The sequence below is a fragment of the Cannabis sativa genome, chromosome X (genome assembly GCF_029168945.1).
Source record: "Cannabis sativa cultivar Pink pepper isolate KNU-18-1 chromosome X, ASM2916894v1, whole genome shotgun sequence".
Taxonomy (NCBI): domain Eukaryota; kingdom Viridiplantae; phylum Streptophyta; class Magnoliopsida; order Rosales; family Cannabaceae; genus Cannabis; species Cannabis sativa.
The window spans coordinates 33604053-33628837 of NC_083610.1; the positions used below are offsets into that span (position 1 = coordinate 33604053).

The 24785-nt window shown below is 33.6% G+C and overlaps 2 protein-coding genes across 5 annotated transcripts; one reads left to right on the forward strand and one right to left on the reverse strand.

Annotated features, from left to right (window-relative positions):
• Positions 1–1245: 1245 nt before the first annotated feature.
• On the forward strand, positions 1246–15626 carry LOC115713350 (protein transport protein SEC23 C). Of its 4 annotated transcripts, XM_061107053.1 has the most exons (14): positions 1269–1607; positions 1704–2485; positions 2575–2748; positions 10651–10812; positions 10991–11133; positions 11370–11445; positions 11531–11706; positions 11812–11893; positions 12049–12126; positions 13424–13585; positions 13697–13960; positions 14398–14502; positions 14651–14797; positions 15181–15626. In XM_061107053.1, exons 2-13 carry the CDS (start codon positions 1754–1756, stop codon positions 14789–14791), a joined length of 2295 nt encoding a protein of 764 aa, XP_060963036.1. In that variant the 5' UTR covers positions 1269–1607; positions 1704–1753; the 3' UTR covers positions 14792–14797; positions 15181–15626. The 4 variants fall into 4 exon arrangements, with proteins under 4 accessions (XP_030497692.1, XP_030497697.1, XP_060963037.1 ...); XM_030641832.2 differs by having other exon boundaries at positions 1246–2485; XM_030641837.2 differs by lacking the exon at positions 15181–15626 and having other exon boundaries at positions 1266–1607; positions 14651–15049.
• LOC115713359 (replication factor C subunit 3-like) lies at positions 15387–23650 on the reverse strand. The gene is made up of 11 exons (XM_030641842.2): positions 22457–23650; positions 22251–22364; positions 18300–18332; positions 18037–18211; positions 16900–17078; positions 16664–16800; positions 16448–16543; positions 16216–16285; positions 16041–16121; positions 15843–15930; positions 15387–15705 (listed from the first exon to the last, which is right to left on the reverse strand). Exons 1-11 carry the CDS (start codon positions 23393–23395, stop codon positions 15617–15619), a joined length of 2001 nt encoding a protein of 666 aa, XP_030497702.2. The 5' UTR covers positions 23396–23650; the 3' UTR covers positions 15387–15616.
• Between the last annotated feature and the right edge of the window lie 1135 nt (positions 23651–24785).

A 24785-nucleotide genomic window follows, 5' to 3' on the forward strand; every position in this document is an offset into this window, starting at 1 on the left:
TGATAATGACATATCTTAATAGTGGCATTTACGAAGTAGGGACTCCAATATTCTGAGGCAAGTAAGGACCACCTACTTTTCTCGGGAACCCAAAAGCTAATGTGATAAAAATAAAAAGCCAATGTGATAAATGAAACTTGGTTGTGTGAGCCTTTTCTCGGGAACCCAAAAGTCAATGTGACAAAAATAAAAAAAAAATATGGCATTTTTAAAAATTAAAATTCATTTGAGCCCAGAAATGACATTCGGGCTCAGCCCAGTAACATCTGAACCCGACCACGCCCAACCCGCGCATACCCGACCTGAAACTCGCCATACCCGACCACCTGAAAATCGGGTTCGGTTGTGCATTTCTAAAACCTAAAATCCGAAAACCTGAACTCGACCACCCGAAAACCCGACCCGTGTGCAGCCCTACCCCATACACCAACTGTTGGCTCACGTGCGGTCTGTCAACGTGAATAGTTCTATGTGCAGAACTCATCTTCAACGAACCAACATTGGGCCTTAAGTCCAATATGAATTAACATGGTAATCTATATACACTCTTGCAAATACCCCATCAGTGGGCTCAATATAGAAAATATACTCACACACTCTATGAAAAGGGCTCCACCATCACCATTCAGAGGGTTCAAAACTCAGTATTAAACTTTGTCAAATTGTATTCACCATACTATTGACTCGTGGAATAAAATTTAATAAAACCTGAACCATGTTATAAAAGTCTTCTACATATTTCTTTTAATTACTTCTTAGCTCAATTTTTTTTTTATTCAGTTTTCGAAAAACTCGATAGACAATAATACTAATAAAGATTTTTACACAAAATATTTAAAATCATTTTTTAATTTGTTTTACAATTTTTTTACAGGTTTTTTACTTGTTACAAAAAATAAAGTTATTTTCATGCAGCAACAATATGAAAGCAATATTGTTTTTAAAAATAACCATCTGTGTTTTTGTAAGAAAAAAATTAAAATCTATTTAAATTTTAAAAAACTGTAGATGCACATCTTGGTAAACTTTTGGTGATTTTTGAGTATTTATAAAAAAATCCCTTAATAATATTAATAATAAGGCATAAGTAATGTTTTTATGGAAATGATAATCTTTCATATTATGTTTGGTATGAAGATTTTTTGTTTTAAGACTTGGAAAATTAATACCTGGAACTAAGGTAATCTTAAGTCAATTCAACTAAATAAATTAAATCAATTAACAATGATGTAGCCAATTGGATGAGTGATCGATTATTTGGTTTGCACTCAGAGCATTTTCCATTTTTATAGGAACTTATGTACCTACAATGTATCTCCAATCCGTTTGAGATGTAAAATATATCTTCTCTTACCACCTTAAATCTTCCTATGTACAATAAAATATAACACTATGGTTTCAGACAATATCCACTTTGCTTTAATATATTAATCAGATTATTTTGATGATAAGTGGTATTTTTAAAATGGGCCGAAGGAGAGACCGGAAATATGGGCCCAGTCGATCGGAGGCATAGTTGCATAGTAGTGCCTAGATCGATGGCTGACTGAGATATTAGCCAAGAGAGAAAGAAAGAAAGAAACAAACTTCTTGTGATTGTTTGTGAAGTAAGATTCAAGGTCCCTCTATCTAACCCAAATTTCAATCTTTTCCTCTTTCGATTCAAAGAATCTATCAACAAATATTGCAATTCAATAATCCAGGAGGAAGTAGAAGAAGAACAACAAGAAGAAGAAGCTTCGATTGATCAACAATGGCGGAATTCATGAACCTGGAGGCGCAAGACGGAGTTCGAATGCCCTGGAACGTCATGCCGGGGACCAAGCAAGAGGCTTCCACTTCCTGCGTCGTCCCCGTTGCTGCAATCTACACTCCCATCAAATCCTTCCCCAATATGCCTCTTCTTCCTTACACTCCTCTCCGCTGTCGTACATGTCGCTCAATCCTCAATCCATTCTCCATTGTCGATTTCGCAGCCAAGATCTGGACTTGCCCTTTCTGCTTCCAGCGTAATCATTTCCCTCATAACTATGACTCAATCTCCGACGAAAATCTCCCCGCTGAGCTTTTCCCTGATTACACCACTATTGAGTATGACGACAGGAGCGCCACCGGATCCCCAACCTCGCCCCCTGTTTTTATGTTCGTCGTCGATACTTGTATTATCGAGGAAGAGATGGCTTATCTAAAGTCTTCGCTTTCTCAGGCTGTCGATCTTCTTCCCGATCACTCCCTCGTTGGCCTCATTACTTTCGGGACATTTGTTCATGTTCATGAGCTTGGTTTTGGCGAGATCCCCAAGACTTACATCTTCAAGGGATCCAAGGACATTTCCAAGGAGCAGCTTCTCGAGCAATTGAGCTTCTTCCTCAAGAAGCCGAAGCCGTCCGTTGGTGTCATTGCAGGCGCTAGGGACGGCCTCTCCACAGATGCCATATCTCGGTTCCTGTTGCCTGCTTCCGAGTGCCAGTTTGTACTCAATTCGGTATTAGATTAGTCCTTGTTTCCATATCACACTGATGTCCCAATTTCATGAACGTATGTGAATTGAGTTGCTTTTGTTGGTCTGAGTAGGTGTTGGAGGAGCTGCAGAAAGATCCTTGGCCGGTACCAGCTGATCAGCGCGCACCAAGGTGCACCAGCACAGCACTTGGTATTGCAGCCAGCTTGTTAGGAGCTTGCTTTCCTGGGACTGGAGCTAGAATTATGGCATTTGTGGGTGGTCCATCCACTGAAGGACAGGGCGCTGTAAGTAGTTGCTGATTATACTTCCATTATTTGGTTAATTAAAATTCAGCTATGAGCTTTAACTCCCTGAATACACATCAAACGATTAACACGGAAATATGAAATGTACAGCATTCAAACTTGGTCTCTAGTGATCATCATTACCAGTAATAAAACTGCTATATTATTATTTTGAGATGAAATTCATTATGCTTTGATATGCAAAATGGGTTTCCTTGGTTTTTCACCTCAAATTTTGTTGACAGTAGCTGTAACTTCGTAAAAAGATTAACACTTGAGGTTGGATGGGTGAGAGTGTGTGTGAGTAGTCGGGACTGTAAGTTCAAGTCCCTGCGAATGTATCTTATGTAAAAAAAGTGGGAAAAGAAGGAATGTTGTTCTTATTTAGTTATATAATTACTAGATAGTGAATCACCTTATATCCTATTTTAGCAATAATATATTGGGAAATGTAATAGGACAATTATTGATTATTATATATTAATCATATTTTAAGCATTATAAATTATTTAGAATATTGCAAAAAATAAAGTTCAAATATTTTGTTGTTCCCATTTAGAGGGTTTCCTCTTGCTTTTTGCTTTCTTTAAGCGCGACAAGCCGTTGCCATGGTTTTGGCATGAGCATTGCTCAACATATCGAATCCGTTGCTTTAGGGGGTGACAATTCGTGTTGACGTGTAATATTTGCGTTGATGTGTTATATTCGTGTTTCTATTATGCATGTTGACATCTGCGTTGACGTGTTATTTTTGTGTTTGTATTATGCATGTTGACATGTCTAATTGGTCAACCCTTAGCCGATTCATGTATATTTTGTGTCAAGAAATGTTAATCCTAACCCGACCCGTTGTGTTGGCATGTCGACCTATCGTGTTCATTTGTCAACTATAATTATCTACACCAAATATTGATTAATATTATTAGTATCGAATGTTTGATTATATGTATATTTAATTGTATTTAGGGGTGTTCATTTGACCACATCTAATATTTTTAGGCTTATGATCCTATCCAATTATATAGTGGATGTTAGATTTTACCATTCGATCCGATCTATATGATTTCAATCATCCAATCGATTCAACATTTATTGGATGTTGGATAGGATCGGTTCTATTCATTGGATGTGATTTTGCATCTAGCAATTGCTTGCTTACATAGTAGACGGGGTGTTGTCTATCCTGGTCTTCGCGAATAAGCACTGAGCTGATCGCATAATCAGACACTGCGAGGTAGATTGAGAGTACTTCTCTAGGCAACGTCTTGGAGAGTATTGGGAGTTGCCCCAAGTGCATTTTTAGAGCCTGAAAAGCTTCTTCACATTTGTCAGTTCATTGAAATTTTTTATTACCTTTTAGAATCTGAAAAGAATTCTTTACATTAGTTAGATGAACGCGAAACAAAATGATTTAAGGCAGCGACCTTACTTGTGAGGCTCTGTACTTCCTTGGGCTTAGTAGGAGATCACATCTCTAATTAAGGTTTAATCTTTGCAGGGTAGGCTTCAATTCCTTGCTAGTTCACCATGAAGCCAAACTTTCATGATCCTACTCCAAAGACGCATTTTAGCGGGTTGAGTCGCTTCTTGCATTAGCACACGATTTTGAACATTGAGTGTAGATGCGCGACATGATCGGTTGCATGTTGAAATTTTACGAGCATGTTGAAATTTTACGAGCATATTGTCAACATATACTTCTATCGTTTTGCCTAGCAGATTTGCGAAAATCATGTTAACTAACCTTTGATATGTTGCACTTGCATTTATAAGTCCAAATGACATTACTTTATAACAATACAAATCTTGGTCTGTAATAAAGGAGGTGTGCTTTTGCTTTGGTTCGTACATCGGGATTTGATTGTATCCTGAGTACGCATTCATAAAGTTGAGAAGCTCATGCCCTGCGGTTGCATAGGTAAGGGAAAACTATCTTTCAGGCAAGCTTTATTTAAATCTAGAAAAATGACGCAAGTGCGCCATGAGCCATTAGGCTTTAGAACTAAGACGGGATTGGCTAACTAGTTTGGGTAAAATGACTCTTTGATGAAGCCGCATGCCATTAGTCGGTTTACTTCTTCTATTAGCGCTTGGTACACTGTGGGGTCTATTTTGCGACGCTTTTGTCGTACTCCTCGCACATCCGGGTCTATGTTCAAGCGATGAAACATGACCTCGGGTGGAATTCTGATCATGTTTGAATGTTTTCACGCGAAGACATCCAGATTTTGTTAGAGAAAGGTCACCAACCTTTGCGCTGCTGCAAAGTTAATTTAAAACCAATTTTTAAAACTTTGGAATTATCAAGGGAATCGATTGGTACCTCTATAGTTTCTTCAGCAGCTTGTGCGGTGTTTGTGTAGTTGAAGACCTTAGGGTCCAGATCAAGCTTTTTCTCATGCGGGATTTCTTAAATTCTAAATGATTCATGTCGAGGCGGTGGTGCCTTGAGCATGTATATCATGTTTACTGACTTCTTCTTTTCTGTGATTTTAACTGTAGCATTGTAACACTCCCTTAAATCTGCTTGAACTTCCCTTACTGATCCTACACCTGCGGGTGTAGGGAATTCAATTGAAAGATGATAGATTGAAGTCACGATCTTCATTTCTTTCAAAATAGGGCGACCTATCACTGCGTTGTACGTAGAATGCTGGTCGATTACTGCAAAATCTGCCATAGATTTCGCGGTGACAGGTGATTTCCCCAAAGTTATTGGTAGTTTGATCATTCTTTTTAGTTCGATTGTATCTCCGGTAAACCTGTAGATACTCGAAGTCACCGGCTTCAAATCTTTTTCATGTAACCCCATTTACTTGAAGGCTTGTAAATTTAAAAGGTTGATGGAATTACCGTTGTCAACGAGTACGCGATGGACGTTGTCACCTCCAATATTAGCGACTACAACCAAAGCATATGCATGGGGATGGTGCACCTATCTCGCGTCGCTTTCCATGAAAGTGATATCATCACATTCTTTCTTGAAAAGCTTTGCTGGCCTCTTGCCCAAATTATTCACATTCGTTAACGGTTTCTCCTTGGTTGCTTTCGCATAACATGTGGTCTACCTATGGTGGTCAGGATATTGCGAGGAGTTTTAGAACCACTCGCATCTTCTGTATTGTCTGCCCTATCCGCTCGGGATTGGTCTCTCCATTCTTCTTATACTGTCCGAAATGCCCTCGTCGAATTATTTCTTTGATCTTATCTTGTAAGAACCAACATTCGATTGTTGTATGATTAATATCCTTATAATACTTACAAAATTTATTCGGGCCCCTCTTATCGCGTTTTTTCCTCTAATTGGGGGTGGCTTCCTAAAAACGCTTTTGTGCTTTTTGATGGCATAGATGTGGTTGCGAGAGACGCAAAGCTCTGTATAGTTGACAAAACGCGGACCTCCTTTTCGCTTTGGGGAAGTTTCCTTCCTAGTTAGGGACTTAGCAAGCTTTGGGCTTCGTCGCCTTGTGGGACTATGTCTTTTTGGGCTGTGCCTAGGATTGCGTCTCTTGGAACTTTTTAATCGCGAACTTGGAGACCTCTGTTTTTCTTTGCTTTTCTCGAGTTTTGCCAGCGAATTCTTAATCCTCTTATGGTGCTCTGCCATGACAAAAGACTCGACTAGGGTTTCTGGTTGTCTTGCCTGCAGCTCTTTCCAAAAGTCTGTCCTTAGCAACACACCTGTAATAAGCATGCAAACAAGCAAAGACTTGGGGGTCTTTTCCACCTTGGTTACTTTGGCGTTAAAACGCTTAAAGTAATTTTGTAACGAATCACCTGCATCCTGCTTAATGTTTGCTAGGATTGTGTATGACGACTTGTATGTCATGGTCGCCTGAAAATGGGTTAGAAATAAATCCATGAATGTCTCCCATGTTGAGATGGACACTTCAGGTAATTGACCGAACCAATCATGTGCGTTGTCCTCCAGAGTTGCGTCGGGTATACGACATTTAGTCAATTGGGGTACCTGATCAACTTTCATAATCGTATTAAACTTATCAAGATAATTGATAGGATTAGTGATACCTATATACTTGAGTGATTCAGAGAGTCTGAAGCCTTTATGGAGCCTGGCCTGTCGCACTTCTTCGGCGAAGGGTGACGTTTCATGTAGCTTGTATATGGGCTTTAACTGTTGCTCAATCATTCTCAGTGTTCGCAAGAGATTTTCTTGATCGACCTCTCTTGGCAGAATGAGATTGTTGGTAAGTGCTGTTTGGTTTCTTGTTGGCAGTGTGGCCATTGTTGCTAGTTCGTGGGTACCACTACGTCATTGGGTGCAGCTGGTGCGATTGGCAAGTTTACTGCATTCGTTGCATGTTTGCGTTCGCAGGGGGATACCTTGATCCGGCCAATTGGGGATCATGGGGTTCCTCCTCATTATTGCAATTCCTTGGAGTCTACGATCGGGCCCGAAACACTTCATTGAGGCAATTTCGTAGGTCACCTCTATGTACATGATATCTTTCTCCTAGCCTTGTAAATATTATTTCTGGCCTGGTATAAACACTAGGGGAATGACTATCAGTTCTCAAAGAAGAAGAGTGAGAGTCACCATCGTTTACCTTAGTTCGTGGCTGCGCACGATGGGTTGTGTTGTTTAGGGTCCTCTTCCTGTGGTCTTTCCTCCTTTCAACTAGGTTTTCGACTTGTATCAGGAGCAACGGGCCCTCTACCACGTGTAGAGTCGCGAAGGAGTTGGTTTAGGTCGAGTCTTTGGCCATTTTCGCCTAAATGTTCCCTGCAATTATAAGCATTGTTAGGACGTTCATTACGACATCTAGTGTTATCAGTTACGTGATTATCATCGCGACGTCGATTGGGGATTCGTGGCGGATGTCGGGCTTGAATTTGATCTCTCCTCGCGATCTCTGCTTGCAATGTCCGTACTTATTCCTGCGAGGTTATGAGCTTGATAATACCCTCGGATGTAACGACAGGTGTGAATGGTGGAAAATGCCCCACACTGGCTGTTGGTATCGAAGTTTCTCTAGCATGTCTTGCTATTTCATGAAACAGATTGAGGGGGTGACACGAGTATGCCCTACTCCTCCTATAACGGCCTCAACAGGAGTTGTCCCTCCACCAAAAATAAGAACATTAATAGTCTCGACGTTGAAGGATCCAGTGTTGTTGTTTACGTTTGTCTGATCTGTAGCCATCTTGACTCTACTAAAAAAATCTTTAGAAACACTTCTTTTCCACACATAGCGCTAAATGTTGTCGGAAGAATTTGGACAACACTAAATTTGTGAGAGTATTCAAAGAGAATAAGGATACCTTATTACAGATGTGCGAGTATTCACTTAGAACAGCGAATACTCAAATTATTGGCTACTAGATAAACAAAATAAAAGCATAAATAAAGAAAAAAGAAGAAAATTATAATGGTTCAGTCAGAGCTTAGTATACTTAGTCCACTGTTGCAAGGATTTTTTGCTTTGTTTATTTGATTTGGATCACTCCTTTATATAGAAAGTAAGTGTCCTTTAGGATTACATAGTTGATCAGTTTATAACTGTTTTTTCAATAAATTATAGTATTTAATCAAAGTAAATGCCTAAAGAATAAATGAAAAACAATTTAATCCGTTCTTGTATTAAGTGCAGCAACATATGTAACTTGATAAGCCGCGAGTTTTCTGTTCATATTCCAACACACGAGCTCGCAGGCTCTATGGTGTTTGTACTCACAGGGTGGCCTTTAGGCCTATTGTTTGAATGTTTGCGTTCATTTTTGATCGCATAGACGGACATTCCATGTGTTGACAACGTAGAACATGCGAGTCCCTGACGGTTTATCGAACACATTAGTCACTCGGACCACTCCTGTGTAAAGAATCGATCTTTACTAGTCACAGGAGAGGTCTACTTGGTCATCGCATATAATTGGCATATATGCGACCAGTATTAAATCCTCTTGGTCCTGCTTATTCTTTTGACTATGCGACACACCGTATGCAGCTAGACCCTGTCTCGGTCGCATCTTCTTGCAAGTTCTCACCAAACGAGGTTAGCTCATAGGAGCTATTTTTTAACATGTCATCCTTTCTATCAGGAACTGGGTCCACATGTCAGTTTTATGCGAGGCTGTACTCGTACTTCTAGGCGAAAAATTCGCACTATAACAAGATGTATTTCATATATATTTATTAATTTAATTTGAATTTAACAAATATTTTTAGACCTAGTATTTTTTTGGATCGGATCGAATCCATTCAATATTTTAAGTCCAGAATGTATTGGATTGGACTGGATCCATCAAATCCAAAAAAAAAAGAGTATAATTTTAATGTTAATTTTCATATATATGTATGGATTCTAAGTATTACAATATGAAATATAATTACTCTTCCAAATTAAATGAAAATACTAATTAGTTCGATTGGATATTGGATGTATTGGATTTTTGGACAGCCCATCCACCATCCGATCCGATCCAAGTGGATATTTAAAAATAACATCCAATCCAATCCGATCACAATTGAATATCCAATGTTTGGCGGTCGGTTGTAATTGAATCGGTCGGTTCTCATTGAATTGGGTCGATTTATGCACACCCCTTGTATTATTTTGTTAGACTCATTTGAATAATACACTTGATAAAAATATATAAAGTTGCAAATAAATAATATAATTACTTAATCTTAATATCAAGTGGAAAGAAGATATCTTATATTTTTTTAAGTAATTTTCTTTCTATTTTAGATTTTTTTTAAAATATATTGAATTGATGTCGTATCAATTTCGTGTCACACAGGTTGACCTTAACTTAACCTAACTCAACCCAAATAATTTCATGTTATTTGGGTACGACTCAATTTCAACCCACGTCTATTTTTTATGACCTTAACTCGCAATAATTTGCATCGAGTTCGAATAATTCGTAGCGAGTTCGTGTCATGTTATTGTGTCTAACTTGAATTGCCCCCCTAGGTTGACCCTAACTTAACCTAACCCAACCAAATAATTATCGTGTCATTTGGGTTCGATCCAATTTCAACCCCCTCTACTTTTCGTGACCCCATCCTACAATAATTCGTATCAAGTTCGTGTTTGACAATATACTATTTTAGTGCCTTATTGTTTCTTGTAATACCTTGTATATTGTCAATTAGTAGTTCAAAATTGCACATTTTCACTACTTTTGGTATACATATTTTAGACAAAAGACTTACAAATATGTATATTTTTTTCATTCAAATTCTTTTTTAGAATTAAAACATGTTTTTAAAATTTTCTCAATAAAACATTTCTTAAAATTAGTGAAAAGTTACACTTTTGAGCTTATTTACAATATACAAAGTATTAAAATGGTATTAAGTGCACAACAGGCTACCAAGTTGGTTCCAAGAGAAACAGTTGGATTCTAAATTGGTGTTAGTCCCTTATATATTGTTGTGTAAATTATAATCTTGTGAAAAGACTCCAACTATTGTGCATCATTTTCAAATGTTCCAAAGTTTTGATAGTTTTGGTGTTTGGTGGCCGAAGATTTATTTTGAGCAAAGCTATGCTATTCTGTAAGTTAAAGTAAATAGCAGATTTTGGATCACTTGTGGCTTTTGGACTTGTTCGAAAATGCATAGTCTATCTTCAATTGAGCATTGTTTCTTAGTGGCGGGTTTATTCTTCAAATATTTTGGTTTTGCAGCCTTTGATAATCCTGTTTGGGATAATTAACAGAATATCTTATGATTTATTATTTTGGAGAATTTCTTGCTCCATTTTGGCTGTGCTTTTGTGCATTTTTCTCTTGTTTCTTTGTACATCTGTTAAAACTTCCTGGCTCCGTTTTTAATTTCTGTATCAATATTATAATTATTTCTAGTATTTTAACTGAATTTTTTCTGATTATTGATATATCAGCTGAGGTGTTCATGTTTTTTCTTTTTGGTAGATTGTTTCGAAAAATCTATCTGAACCAATTCGTTCACACAAAGACCTCGATAAAGATTCTGCTCCTCATTTTCATAAAGCTGTTAAGTTCTACGAGGGACTTTCAAAGCAGCTTGTTAATCAAGGACATGTACTTGATCTTTTTGCTTGTGCCCTTGACCAGGTAATTTTTGAATCGTTCTTTGTTGTTCCTTTATTGTACACCCTATCTTAAACATTCGATTAGGTAATAGAGAAAATTATTGATCCAATATTTCTTGGACCTCTATGTAGAATTCTCAATATTTTCTTGCCTTGTTCATATTTATTTTCCCCTAAACTTCATTTGGTCTCTCTTTCAGGTGGGGATTGCTGAACTTAAGGGTGCTGTTGAGAAAACTGGAGGGCTTGTTGTACTTGCAGAGAGTTTTGGCCATTCAGTATTTAAGGATTCGCTTAAACGTGTTTTCCAGTTGGGTGATCAAGATCTTGGTTTAGCAGCAAAGTAAGCTGGAAGAAGTTCATTAAATTAACAACTATTGGTTAAATTGCACAGTAATTTTTAATTAATAAATTTTGGTTAGGGATCAATTCCATGCTTATTATTTTTTAAATAAAATATTTTGTTGACTTCAACAAACTGTTTATTATTTTGTTTTTTCTTGGTTAACGTAATTTCTGGTATTGTTATATATTTTGTAAATACTAATTTGTGTGATCTGACTTTTGAACTTCTTGCAGTGGTATATTTGAGATAAACTGCTCAAAGGATGTAAAAGTTCAGGGCGTGATTGGTCCTTGTGCATCTATGGAAAAGGTAACAGACTATTAGCCAGAGTGTTATGGTGAAATCTTTTTAATCTGTATCAATTTTGTGTTCTTACTTTGTTTACTTTGTGCAGAAAGGTCCTTTGTGTTCTGACACAGTTGTTGGTCAGGGAGGTACAAGTGCATGGAAGATGTGTGGCCTTGACAAAGATACATCGTTGTGTCTAATGTTTGAGATTGTTAGGAAAGAAAATCCAGATGGGATGGTTCCATCCAATAGCAATCAGTTTTATTTCCAATTTATAACTTAGTATGAATTCCCACTTACACGTTCTTGAGTAATTTCTCTCTGTTAAGCTAGCAATAGCATAAAAGCAAATGCTTATTGTTCTTATAAGATATTTTTCTGTTCCAGTTATCAGCATCAAAGTGGTCAAATGAGACTACGTGTTACAACTCTGTCAAGAAGATGGGTAGCCGGACAAGGAAGTGTACAGGTGAGACTTTCCTTTTGATGTTCCTTGATGCGTGTTTAATTTATATTTAAAAATAATATTTCTACTGTTGGATACTTTTACCGAGATTGTTTCCCAATGTAAACACTTATTTATTCTAATTTGTAATTTCATTTCTCTGCTTTCTTGTGTGGCAGGAATTGATTTCTGGATTTGACCAAGAAGCAGCTGCAGCAGTCATGGCACGCTTGGTGTCTTTTAAAATGGAAACAGAGGTACCATTCATTTCAATAACTTTTTGCTGCTCTAATGCTTGGAAACCATATGCTCTTGCTTCATTTATATATTGATAATAAAAACTATTGGTTCCGATGGTCTTACTTTTGCTTTTTTTTTTTTTTATTTTCTGAACGAGCAAACAAGTACAACTATAAATAAATAAATAAGCAAACAAACCAATTAATTAATTAATCTAGGAAGAGATTTTCTACTTATATTTCGGAAATTCGGAAGTAATGTTGTTGGATCAAAATACAGATTTGTTTTACACATTGAATCATAGGCATGCTGGTTACAACAAGTTATCTACTCGAAATTTTATTTCAACTTCTGTTAATCTCTTGTCTACATTCAAGCTTGTGGTTGTTAAGTTACTCGAGTTCGTACATGGAAAATGTTATAGTTTGCTGCTCTTTAAATATTGTAGGGTTAGGCCAGAAGCCCCATTTTTGAACTGGGGGCCATATCGAGTTTGGGACATTTTCATGGTTTATAAAAGAAATGGATACTTGGATTTTCAGCAACATGTAGAAATACTAACCAACTAAATTTCCTTTTGTCGTCTTCAGCTCATGTGCAAGTGCAATAGCAGACCACTTTCCTCTAGGTTTTTAGAATGTAAAAATCCTGGCAAGTTTATAGTAACACCATTTGAGCCTTCCAATAATAGTCTAAGCCATCTCATTAGTTTATCTATAAGAAAAAGATAAATAATTGGTTTCTCTTTGGCGTATGTGGCAAAGAACTTCAGCGCTCTCTGCTGTCCTTAATCTTGGATTGAATAATTACCTTTTCCTAGTGAGGATACCATACCTTGTCCTCTTTTCTGTTATTTCATTTCAAAATAAATATGGTTGTTTGTTTCTTATGAAAACAAGATTGAGAAACAACCTCTAAAGCTAAAAATGATCACTCCCTTTCCATCACAAGCTTCCCAAAGAAAATCTCTCATGATTTTCTCTAACCAACAAATTACACCAACTACAGCTTTGTATAAGGGCAAAAGGTGATTTGACATCAAGTGTTATTTTTCTATGTTTGCTTCCATCAAGTCTCTTTGCACCTGTGCTAATTTAGAATTCAGATTTATTTGGCAAGCCTAAGCCCCTCATTGGCTACCTGCCAAGTCAGTCGTGTTTAACCGACTGCATTTGTAACCATTTTTGTTGCATGGGATTCATACACAAAATTGTACTGTATTTGAGTTGATGCCTGAAATATTTTATTTTTCTTTTTGTTTTTTGTGATCATGCCTTGTGTATTTTTGATGAAGCTTAAGTATTTCCATTTCAGGCAGAGTTTGATCCTATCAGATGGTTAGATAAAGCATTGATACATCTTTGCTCACGGTTTGGAGATTATCAAAAAGACAGTCCGTCTTCTTTCAGCTTATCTCCTCGATTATCTATATTCCCTCAATTTATTTTTCATTTAAGACGTTCACAGTTTGTCCAGGTATATTAGCGTTTACGTTCCTGCATTGTTTTATCTTTCAAAAGATTTCATTTGGTTGTTATCATGCTGCCATCTAATAAAATCTAGTAAATTAAATACGACTCATTACAGGTGTTTAACAACAGCCCAGATGAGACTGCGTATTTCAGAATGATCCTAAATCGGGAAAATGTTGCCAATTCAGTTGTCATGATTCAACCTTCGTTGATCTCATACTCATTTCATTCAACCCCAGAACCAGCACTTCTTGATGTTGCTGCCATTGCAGCTGATAGGATTTTACTTTTGGACTCTTATTTTACTGTTGTGATTTTTCATGGTTCAACTATTGCTCAGTGGAGAAAAGCTGGATATCATACTATGCCTGAACATCAGGTATTCTCTTTTGGTAGAGAATTTGAAAGATATCTCATATAAGTATTTTGTACTCGTGTAGTGATTACTATTAGTCTCATTTATTGCATTTACACATCTAGCAACTACAATAATTTATCTTGTATGTCCTGCTAAGCTTTTTGCATCACAACTAACGGCCTACCTTCTTTCTCCTCCTTTTCTTCCTACTCTAACTTGGTGGTTAAATTTGTTTTGGTTGCAAATGGCTTACTTATAGCATATTTCTTTTGCCATCATATATTATCCAGCAATGGCGGTCAAGTCTCTGTTCTTATCTAGCTGAGATATCTAATTCACCTAGATCTTGGGTTAAATGAATATACACAAAAAATTATAAGAAAAGTTTAAAAAATCATTCAATAAAGTTGTCATGTTGAATCATGAAGTATGAGCTCATAAATGTTTTGTGCTTGCAGGCATTTGCCCAGTTGCTCGAAGCTCCTCATGTTGACGCAGATGCAATAGTCAAGGAAAGATTTCCGGTTCCTCGCTTAGTGGTTTGCGATCAGTATGGTTCTCAGGTATTCTGATGTTTCACACACTTACGCTTTCTCGTGTTCAACGGTGTTAAAATTTATTTTTCTTCCAGGTTATTTGTCGGTTCTATTACTTGGCTGCTAAGTTATATATATAGAGCATAACTTGATGCATTTTTGTGTACATGTGTAGGCTCGGTTTCTTTTGGCGAAACTGAATCCCTCGGCTACATATAACAATGACGCACCTCTACCTGGAGGGGATGTCATCTTTACGGACGATGTTAGTTTTGAAGTCTTCTTGGATCATCTCCAGAGATTAGCAATTCAATAAAAACACGTGAGAATGTCTTTGTAGTTTTGTAAAATTCTTTTCATTTTAACATTTTTGTCTGTACAGTTATGCATCTGACTGCTTCCTATTATTTACTAGCATTGTTTTGGTTTGGGCTCTATAGTTTTGCCAGCTACTTCATATTTTTCTTTTCTAATTTATTGTGAGTGGAGTCAGTTAGGGTAAATTGTGGTCAAATCTTAGATTGAATTATAAAAACTTTCCACCCACATCAAAATGAATTGTCATACTATTCAACCTCTTTTGTGGGGATTCTGTTTTCTATCTTTTAATGTTACTGTGATTCATAAACCTCTTATCGACTGTTAAATGTTCTGTACAGCTATGTTAGTTTCGTACACTAACGTTTGATAATTTTTCATGTGTAGCTATGACTATTCCAAACGTCATAATTTATTGACTATAATCTTGGAAGGAAGATGTGTATTGTGAAATAGGTGCAAACCTTGCTGGCTATGGCATGAATATGTACACACTACACAAAGCGTTAATGTTACATTGACATTGTTACTCCAATTATATCAGTATTACTCAGGTGTATGGTACATCGACAATAAAATAAATGAATTTGGGGTAACATAGAAAAAGTTTCTGTTTGTTGGGAGTAATTAAGCTTCAACAAACATTTTCTTCACATCTTGTGTATCTTATTCCTTGTAATTTCAGAGTATGCTGTTCAAAGTTGTACGGAAAGCCATTAGTTTCCAGCAATATAGTATAAAAGATTACATATTCCTTTAGAAAAACTTATTATCTACTCTTGTTTTTCTAGATATTTATGAGAAGGGGATATCATCATTCCCTTTATATTTCACTATTACGACTTTCATTTTCCTGCTGCATGATTTTGGTAGCTTCAGTCTTATAGTAGCTCATGAATTTGGCTATAAACTCTGCCAAGAAAGAGGTGTACAAATGATTAGTTTATGTAGAAATAGAAACTATGGTACTTTGCAAAATCATAAAACAAGGTAATAATATGGCAATTGATCTATTTATTAGGTGGTGATTGATTTAGTTATTGAGATACCTTCAATCCTCATGTACTGCTGAGCATTAGTACTCTTTCTTGTATGTGCAGGCCCTTTGCTACTCTCCAAATAACTCTCATCTATTCTCTGCGTACAACAATTTCCCCGAATTAAGATTATTATACGTGCAAACTTACGTTTATGTAAGAAGTTTTATTTATACGTATCTCCAAAGCTTTGGTTTTTAATAATCTTACACTGTATTCCGCATAAAGATTATGAACCCGGCTCTTAAACGTCTCATCATCCAAACGCTTCATCACTTCTTCTGCCAATGACTGCATTAACAATTGCCGATTATTACAAGTAGAACACTCAACAAATGCATTTATTTATATAAAATAATATGTAATTCAGAAAAATATTGTGTACCTGGAAAATAAGCTCAGGAGACACATCATGCTCTACAAGATTTTGAAGCTTTCCCCGGATGATATATAATCTGTCATGAACAATAATAATAATAATAATATATTCTCATTTGGAAGTTGACACATGATTTTTCTCTTCTAGCTAGCTCCCTAAAGACTGAAATATCCAAACGTGACGTGACAGAGAAAAGGGTATAATACATAATATTGTATTTTGTTTTTGTATAGCTTACAGTTTTGGGCCTTGCTCTTCAATCATGTTCTTAGCAATATTGGCAATATCATCTTCCCAACCATTCAGAATTACTTGATCTTCTGTAAAGGGATAACTGTGATAATAATAATAATAACAATAATGTGTGTTATAGGACAACATATATATATTTTATGCATTCAATTCAATGCAATGCAAAGATATCATCGAAAGTTTTGTGTATAGTTTTGCTTACTGTTTTAGCCAAGTTGCCTCGAATGAACGAATGGCTTGGCGAAGATTTTTTTTAGAAGCATCAGTAATCTTTTCAGCTAATTTATCAGGCAAATCTATCTCTTCCTTATCAGCAATGAGCTTCAAAACTTTAATTATCTGAAATGTATGCACGAAAAGAGAAGAGTTGCTTTAATAATTTCTTATTAATTACTGTATATCTAATCTAAGTATAGTTAGTATATATATAATTTCTACCTCAGTTCTTGAAGGGGGTAAGAGTTGAACCACAGTGCAAGTAGTTTTAAGGGCCTGAAGCTTTGAAGCATCGGAACAGCAGAAAAAGATCTTATTACACACATTATACCTTTCCAACAGCCACTTAATGTATAGAATGGCGTCCGATGATAGCTTGTCCACTCCATAAAAGATTATTGCTGTTGTAACATATATAATATACATACATTTTACAAAATATAAAATAAATTGGATTTTCCCTCTAAATTTTAACAACTAAAATTTTTCATATTTGTAAAAATTCTCCTAACACTGTTTTATTTATTGAATTGTAATGGTATTGCTTGAGTTAATTTCAGTCATATATTTGGCTAACGACATGCTTAAAAATGATGTATTTTCCTCTCATATGACATAAAGAAAGTTTATTTATTAAATTTTAAATATTATTTTTTTTTTCTAAAATAAAAAGTTAATTTTCCATTTTAATTTACTAAAATGAAATATAAAACAAAATTTTCATTATATTTTTAATAATTTATAATTAGTTTTTTTAATAGGAGAAAAAACTAACGTACGTACGACTCACAATTCAATAACGTGCGTGCATGAGCAGGAGTAAAAAGGTATATTTATTCTAGAGTAATTTGCAGCATAAATACTTAAATTTAACTTTCAGTTAATTTTCAGTTGCAAATAAATATCTAAGTTTAATTTTTAGCGGTAATAATACCTAAGTTATATTTCTGAAAGTCTGTAGGTACCTAACCGTTAAATATTAACCTATTAAATCTACATGTCATTTTCTTATTCGTATATTTGAACTAATTTTTTTTTTAAATAATAAAAATTAAATGACTTGGATCAATCAGGGATTGTCACGTGACAATTTAATTGAGCAGGTACTTATAGAAGTTCCAAAATTATAACTTAAGTATTTTTACCGCTAAAAATTAAACTTAAGTATTTATTTACAACTTGAAGTTAAACTTAAGTATTTATGTCACAAATTACTTTATTCTAATATATAGTATGGAGAATCTATTATATATTGTAAATTAGTATAATTTAATATCCACTTATATATTTTAATTCAAAATAAAATACATAGAATAATCCTATTGACACTCCAATTAACTAACAATGTTAGTTATATACCTCGGCAGTTGTCTGGTAGTGGTTTGCATGGCAAAGAGGGGTTCTTGTGAGATACACCTTCCATGATGAGTTCGTAAATAACATGCTTCTCATAGCCTTTAATATCTGAAATATTAATTTCTAATAGCCGTGGACAATTCTTTACTAGTACTTTAATACTTCCTACTTCTTCACCCTATAATATAAGCATTAATATTAATTCTAAACTAATAACAATTGATATGATACACAAAACATTATTTATATTAATCAAATGATTATACCTGTAAACTGAAAACTCTGAATTCTTCACTGGCCTGTAAAAAGAAAATAGTTGATTTATCACATATATATTTTATAATAAGTTTTTCCATCAGAGAGTAGGATACAGAATTGAATAATTGGACGATAATTTATAATGTGTTTTTGTTATGAAAATACCAACTACTATATATATATATTTATATATTAAAAGATCAATCTAATAATTCACATGGAAAAATATATAATTAGTGCTAATCTAGCAATTTTCATATTTTGTATTACCTTCGTCTCTTATATAATTCACTCATTTTTTGTTAGGGAAAATATGCACCATATTATTTGTAAAAAATATATTTATAAGGACACTAACGATTTTTTTTTTTTAATTTATTTAAGAATTTGAGATGTAACATTTTTTTTTACAATGCATTCTGTATTATGTCCACCACGCACGCTATTTCACCAACAAAGAGCCATAACTTCTCATCAATGGCGGGCTTGGCGAAGACAATGACAGAGTTTGATTATTGCTGAGTGAGCTCCGACATCAATTCTAAATTCTCTAAACACGTCGTTGATGTACGTAGCCGCGATGCCACTGACGACGACGAACAAATAAAGCACAGAAGAGGTAATTCATATCAAGTTTTATATATTTTATAATTTCCATATGAATTTAATTAATTTTATGTATGCTTTTGAATTTATTTTTATTTTTATATGTTAGTTTAATTTTGATATAATTTAGGTATACATTGAGTATAGTTTTAATAATACAATGATGAGGATTGAACACAAGTTAATAGATTTTGAGTAAGCCATAATCAAATAATTAGAAGAAAAATAATTGACACGAAATTTATTGTGGTTCAACTCCTAATTTCTTAAAAGTTATGTTTTTCAAGAGTTATTTTCTCAAAATATACCTCTTTACAAATGAGCAACTTAGCTATGTAGTGTCTCTAATATCTTCCATTTTACTTGAAAAATATTTGCAAATAAAACTAACATTTCAATTTAGATATCTAACCAATCCAACATCAGTTATAATATTAATATAAAATTTACCAATAAAATAAATATCTAAATTTAAACTCTAAATACTCCTCCAAGAAATTCTTGTGGGATATCTGAAACCTCTAGACTATTGAACAATTACTCTCATACCTGAATTGGATGGATCAAATCATTTAAACATCATGCCAAATATATGCTCCAAGACCTCACATTTAAGCCATATGTACTCGAACCCCACTTTAGGTGTGTGGTTGGATGTAATAAAATAGAAATGAAATAATTTTTATTATTTAAAAGTATTAGAATGTTATTCCCATTCTAGATCTAGTTATGTTTTCATTTCTTCTAACCAAACAACACCTACTTGGAAATACAAACCCCTTGTGGGACGTTTGGTATGAGATTTAGATTTGATAAGAATGAAAATATAAAATTTCAATTAATTAATTTGAATAGAGGGTTTGTGTTTCCAAGTAGGTCTCTCTTTTTAAATTAATATGGTGGTAATATTAATCCCCTCAAATGTATGGGTTTCATATTCCCTCCAAGTCTACTCTTTTCAACTCAAACTCACGTAACAAACATCCAATTAGGTGGCATTTGATTGGAATGAATAAAAACATAGCTAGAATAAAAATGACAGTCTAATACTTTAAAATAAAACCAAACAAATGAATAAAATAAAGTTATTTCCTTCTATTCCATTTTCATTTCATTTTCTCTAATTAAACCCTACCTTAGTCATTAAAATTTAATTTAAGTTTGACATTCTCTATTTCCATCAAATTTAAACCTCATACCAAACACCTTAATGATTGATCACTCGGGTACCATTTTAATATTGCTCCCACAATGCCCCGAGACCAACCTAAACTTCTCATACCCAAGTCTTTCATACTAGAATTAAGCCCAGGTACCATATTGCCCATTGCTCCATGTTTGTCAATTTTCTTGACACATAACCGAGCCTTACATTTCCTTTTAAGGGCTCGGGTACATGTTGATCATGTATGCTCTCATAAGAGAGCCATTTGTTGACCATATGTGCTCCCTTATATGGGAGCCCTTTGTTGATCACGTGTGTTCTCTTACGAGAGCTACTTTTTGATTTAAGCGGTTATATATTACAACCATGTTTTACCTGGGACTCGAACCCAGGACCTCCAAGACACACACGCACCCACCTATGACCACTTGAGCTAGCCTCAAGTGGTTTCTTACGAGAGCTACTACACTTTAGAAATAAGCTCCCGAATTCGAGTCACTTCTCTTTGGAGTGTGATGGGATTTGAATATTGTGACTTCTCATTATAATCAATAACACATTGTATTTTGAGCATAAATTTAGTTATTTTTGTACGTATTATTTCAGTTTCTTTTTGACATGTTTTAAAATTGTAATAGTAATTTCTTTTGAGGTTGTTTTATTATTTTTTTTTAATTTATTTTGTATTGATATCTGTTATTTTTAATTAATTATCTTTTGGTATGGTATTGCAATGATTTGATTTATAGTTGAATAAATGTTTTTGTTTATTTTTTTAATGCAATGAAGTGATGTATATAAATATATATATCTATATATTTATATATATATACTAGATAAGAGTTACGGGGCGAGCCACTTAAATATTAGTTTTATATAAGTTTTAGTGGTTTTTGTTTAAGAATCCAGTAACTGAGCAACGGCAACAACAATGGTAGATAAATCTATTTAAGTTTTTCATATTTGTAAAGATTATAAATCTAAACTTTTAATTTTCTTGATTTGAGATTTTGAATTGTTCTGATTTATTTGTTTATGAATTTATTGAAATACTTGAATATTTATTGGTTTTGATTTTGAATTGTTCTGATGTATTCATACTTGAATATTTATATTAATAAAATTAGTCTGTAGCTTTATGGATTTAGAAAAAAAAAAGATATTTTTTAATATAGAGTTTAAATTTTATGCTGATGATCATTAATGAAATTAGTCTGTAACTTTATGTTTCTAGAAAAAAAAAATATATTATTTTATATGGTTTGTTAGAGAGATATGTGACTAAGATGATTTTTTTTTTTAATTTAAAAAAAGATTGTTTAATTTTTTGATTTTTTTAATTTAAAAAAAAATTGTTTAATTTTTTGGATTTAATTATTGGGTTTATTTGTTAACGGAGATCAAACCTATTAACATCGTTAAATTTAACAGAATATTCTTTTATTTTTAAGGTATATTCTGTTAAACCAAGAAATGCCGTTAGATAGGCACTTTTAATATATAAAGATATATATGTGTGTGTGATTTGTAGTTGTTTTTAAGTTTTTAATTTTTTTAAATATATTTTCTTTTTGTTAACGCAATGTGTTCTTGTCTAATTGTATTGATTTGCATATTAAGGTATAATAAGTTCTTATAGCTATCAGAATTTTAATAATGAGATAAATACTATGTGTTATACATAAAAAAGATAAGATATGCTATTGTCCAATTATTTTTTTTATTTAATTACAAGAGAAAAACCTTAGTAGGTTTAAGTATATTTTGAGAATGATGTCTAGTTTACTTATAATGATTTTATTTTTAGTTAATGTAATGGATTTAAAATATATAGATGCTTTGTTGTTGTTGTTGTTTTTTTTTTTTTTTTTTTAAATTAAAAATCGAATTATTTCTCAATTACGTTTTTAGTTAGGATTTATGTGTAGCTGTTATGATATATATTTTTAATTTATGTTTAGCATATGTTAAAATGAATATGTTCTTTGATTTTTTTGTAGTTTATTTTAGGTTAACACTTAATTCATTTTTAGTTGTTTTTATTAATTTTTTTTTTCTTTTAGCTTGAAAACTATATCTACGTAATTATGAAATAAACAATTGAGTTAATAAAATTAAAAAAAAAAAAAAAATTAAGTACAATAAAAATGTAAAAATAACATAAATTAAGTATGAAAATGAATCATACTTGGTGTAAGGAATCATGACCAAAAAGCTCTCTCAGCATAGCCCAGATCATGGTCCTCTTACCCGCACCTGCTGGCCCTTGAAATATGAAATGTCCACATTCTCCCCTTTTTGCCTTCATCCATTTACAAATTAATATTGAATATTAATTATCAAGTAAGTAATTAATTTTAAAAAATATAGTTATATATAAATATTGATGATTACCAGAAGGTGGAGCTCATTTGCCTTGTTTTGATTACATATGAAATGTTCCAAAGCTTTAGGCCGATACTTGTCAGCCCATTCAAATACTCTCTTTGCTTCATTGGACAAAGGAGGCTCACCTGGTCGTCCTCCTTCATAACTCTCCCTCAATGGCTTCTTTATCTGATCACCACCACCATTATCAATACCCCTACTCTCCATTATTGACAACAACGGAGAAGGTCGGTCAACGACGACGTCGACCACACCAACACTACTTCTACTTGAATCTTCAGCCGTACTGTTTGGGGGCACCACCGGATCATTCTGATAATCATCATCATCATCGTTGTTTTTCTCGCTTTCCTTCTTGGTGGTTGATGATGATGATGTTTTTGACTGAAAGCAGGAATTTCCCAGTGCTTCTTGAACCCTGATAAAGATGGTGGAAGCGAATGATGAGCTGCTAAATGCATCAGGAGAAGAAGGTACGGCATAATGGGTCTGGTCGGCGGGTATTGAAGGCGAGGTGTTTGCTAAAAGTCCTCTGTAGTAAGGACTGTATCCTTTGCGGTTATTTTTTTGGTTGTCATCATAATAATCGTAGTAGTCCTCTTCTTCTGCTGCTCCATCATGAGCTTTGAGGTTTTCTTTAGCCTTGTATCTGCGCTTTCCAAAGGCTAAACAAAATCTCCCAAAAGATTGAAGAGGACGATGATGATGATGATGAGAATTATTATTATTATTATTATTATTATTATTATTATTATTATTATTATTATTATTATTATTGGGTTGGAATAGGACTTTCTTGGATGACGATGACGATGATGATGATTGGTGCAGGCGATCGCGGTGGCTGTGGTGACGCCAGCGCGATCGCCTGGTACCGAGATTGGACAATTTGGGAGAGCAAGATAATGAAGAGAAGGAGGGTGGAATCGAAACTGATCTCGGCATTGGATGATGATCAGTATAGGAAGGGGGGTGTAGTAGTATATGTAATACTACTGTTTCATCATAATGAATAATATTAGAGAGAATAGAGATCAGAGATTTATTATTTTGGCGAAGAAAGCTAGGAAAAGAATGGTCAATTCGTAGTACGTACTGTTATTAATCTAAATTAAGCCGTCCAGGCCAAGAGTTTATTCTTGCTTTGCTTCTTTCCCACGTCACGTACATACATACTGTATAAATATACATACATACACAACACACACAACACAAGAGCTATTACTATTCATGTATTATGACTCATCACTAATTATTATAATTCGTGCTCTTCAATTTATCAATATAGTTTATTATATGTATGGGTGCACTTTTAATGGGTATTATTTATGAATGGGTAAAATTAGAAAATTTGACTTTTTATGCTTAATTTTTCTATCTAATTAAAAAAATATCTCATTTTTATATCATATGGGCTGAGATTGTTCCATCGGTAAAAAAAATTTTAAAAAAAAAGTTTTTTAGCAAGAAAAATAAGAAAAAAAAAGTTGAGTTTGAGTTAAATATTTTTGTATGAACATATTTTTGATACAATGTAAAAAGAGATATTTTTTGATATTTTTTTAATTAAGTAGTTAAATTAAGCATAAAAATTCAAATTTATGATTTCATTATTCGTTATTAGATCAAAGTTCGATAGTTTGATATTTTTAAAATTAATATTTATATTTAAATTTGCTTAGTAATCATTGATGGGTAATACTCATTAAGAAGTGTTTCTTATATGTATATATGTGGAATATTTATCAATGAATAATACCTATTCATAGGTACTAATAAAAAATTATAAATTGGCAATCTAATGACTTGCTATAGCAAGTTATTAATAATATATTTTTTTATAATTATATTATTTTTTTTTATAAAATTGGAAACAATAATTCCAACCAATAATATTAAAGAATTAGAAATTATTTTTAGAAATTAACATATTTTGTTGAAATTATTACCTTATTTTTACATTAATAATAAAAAATTTATTAAATTGTCAAGTCAGTATCATCTTTTTTAATTATAATGAAATTAAAGATTTAATAGGTCTTAAAAAATATGTAATTAATTTATATATAATTAAAGAGAAAGATTATAAACTTCAATTTTTATGCATATTGACATTTTATATTACTCTATAAAGTATAGTAGAATTAATTGAAAATTGACATGAATAGATCACCGTGCATGTAATTTTCATACTGTTGATCGAGATTTTCGGCAACCAATTTAATAATATATATGAGAAAGCTGTAGGAAGTTTAATGCATGAGATTTTTACGTGATTGTGGCATTAATGAGCCTTAGTCAACGAGTCTTTCTTATTTATGAGAGTATTTATTAC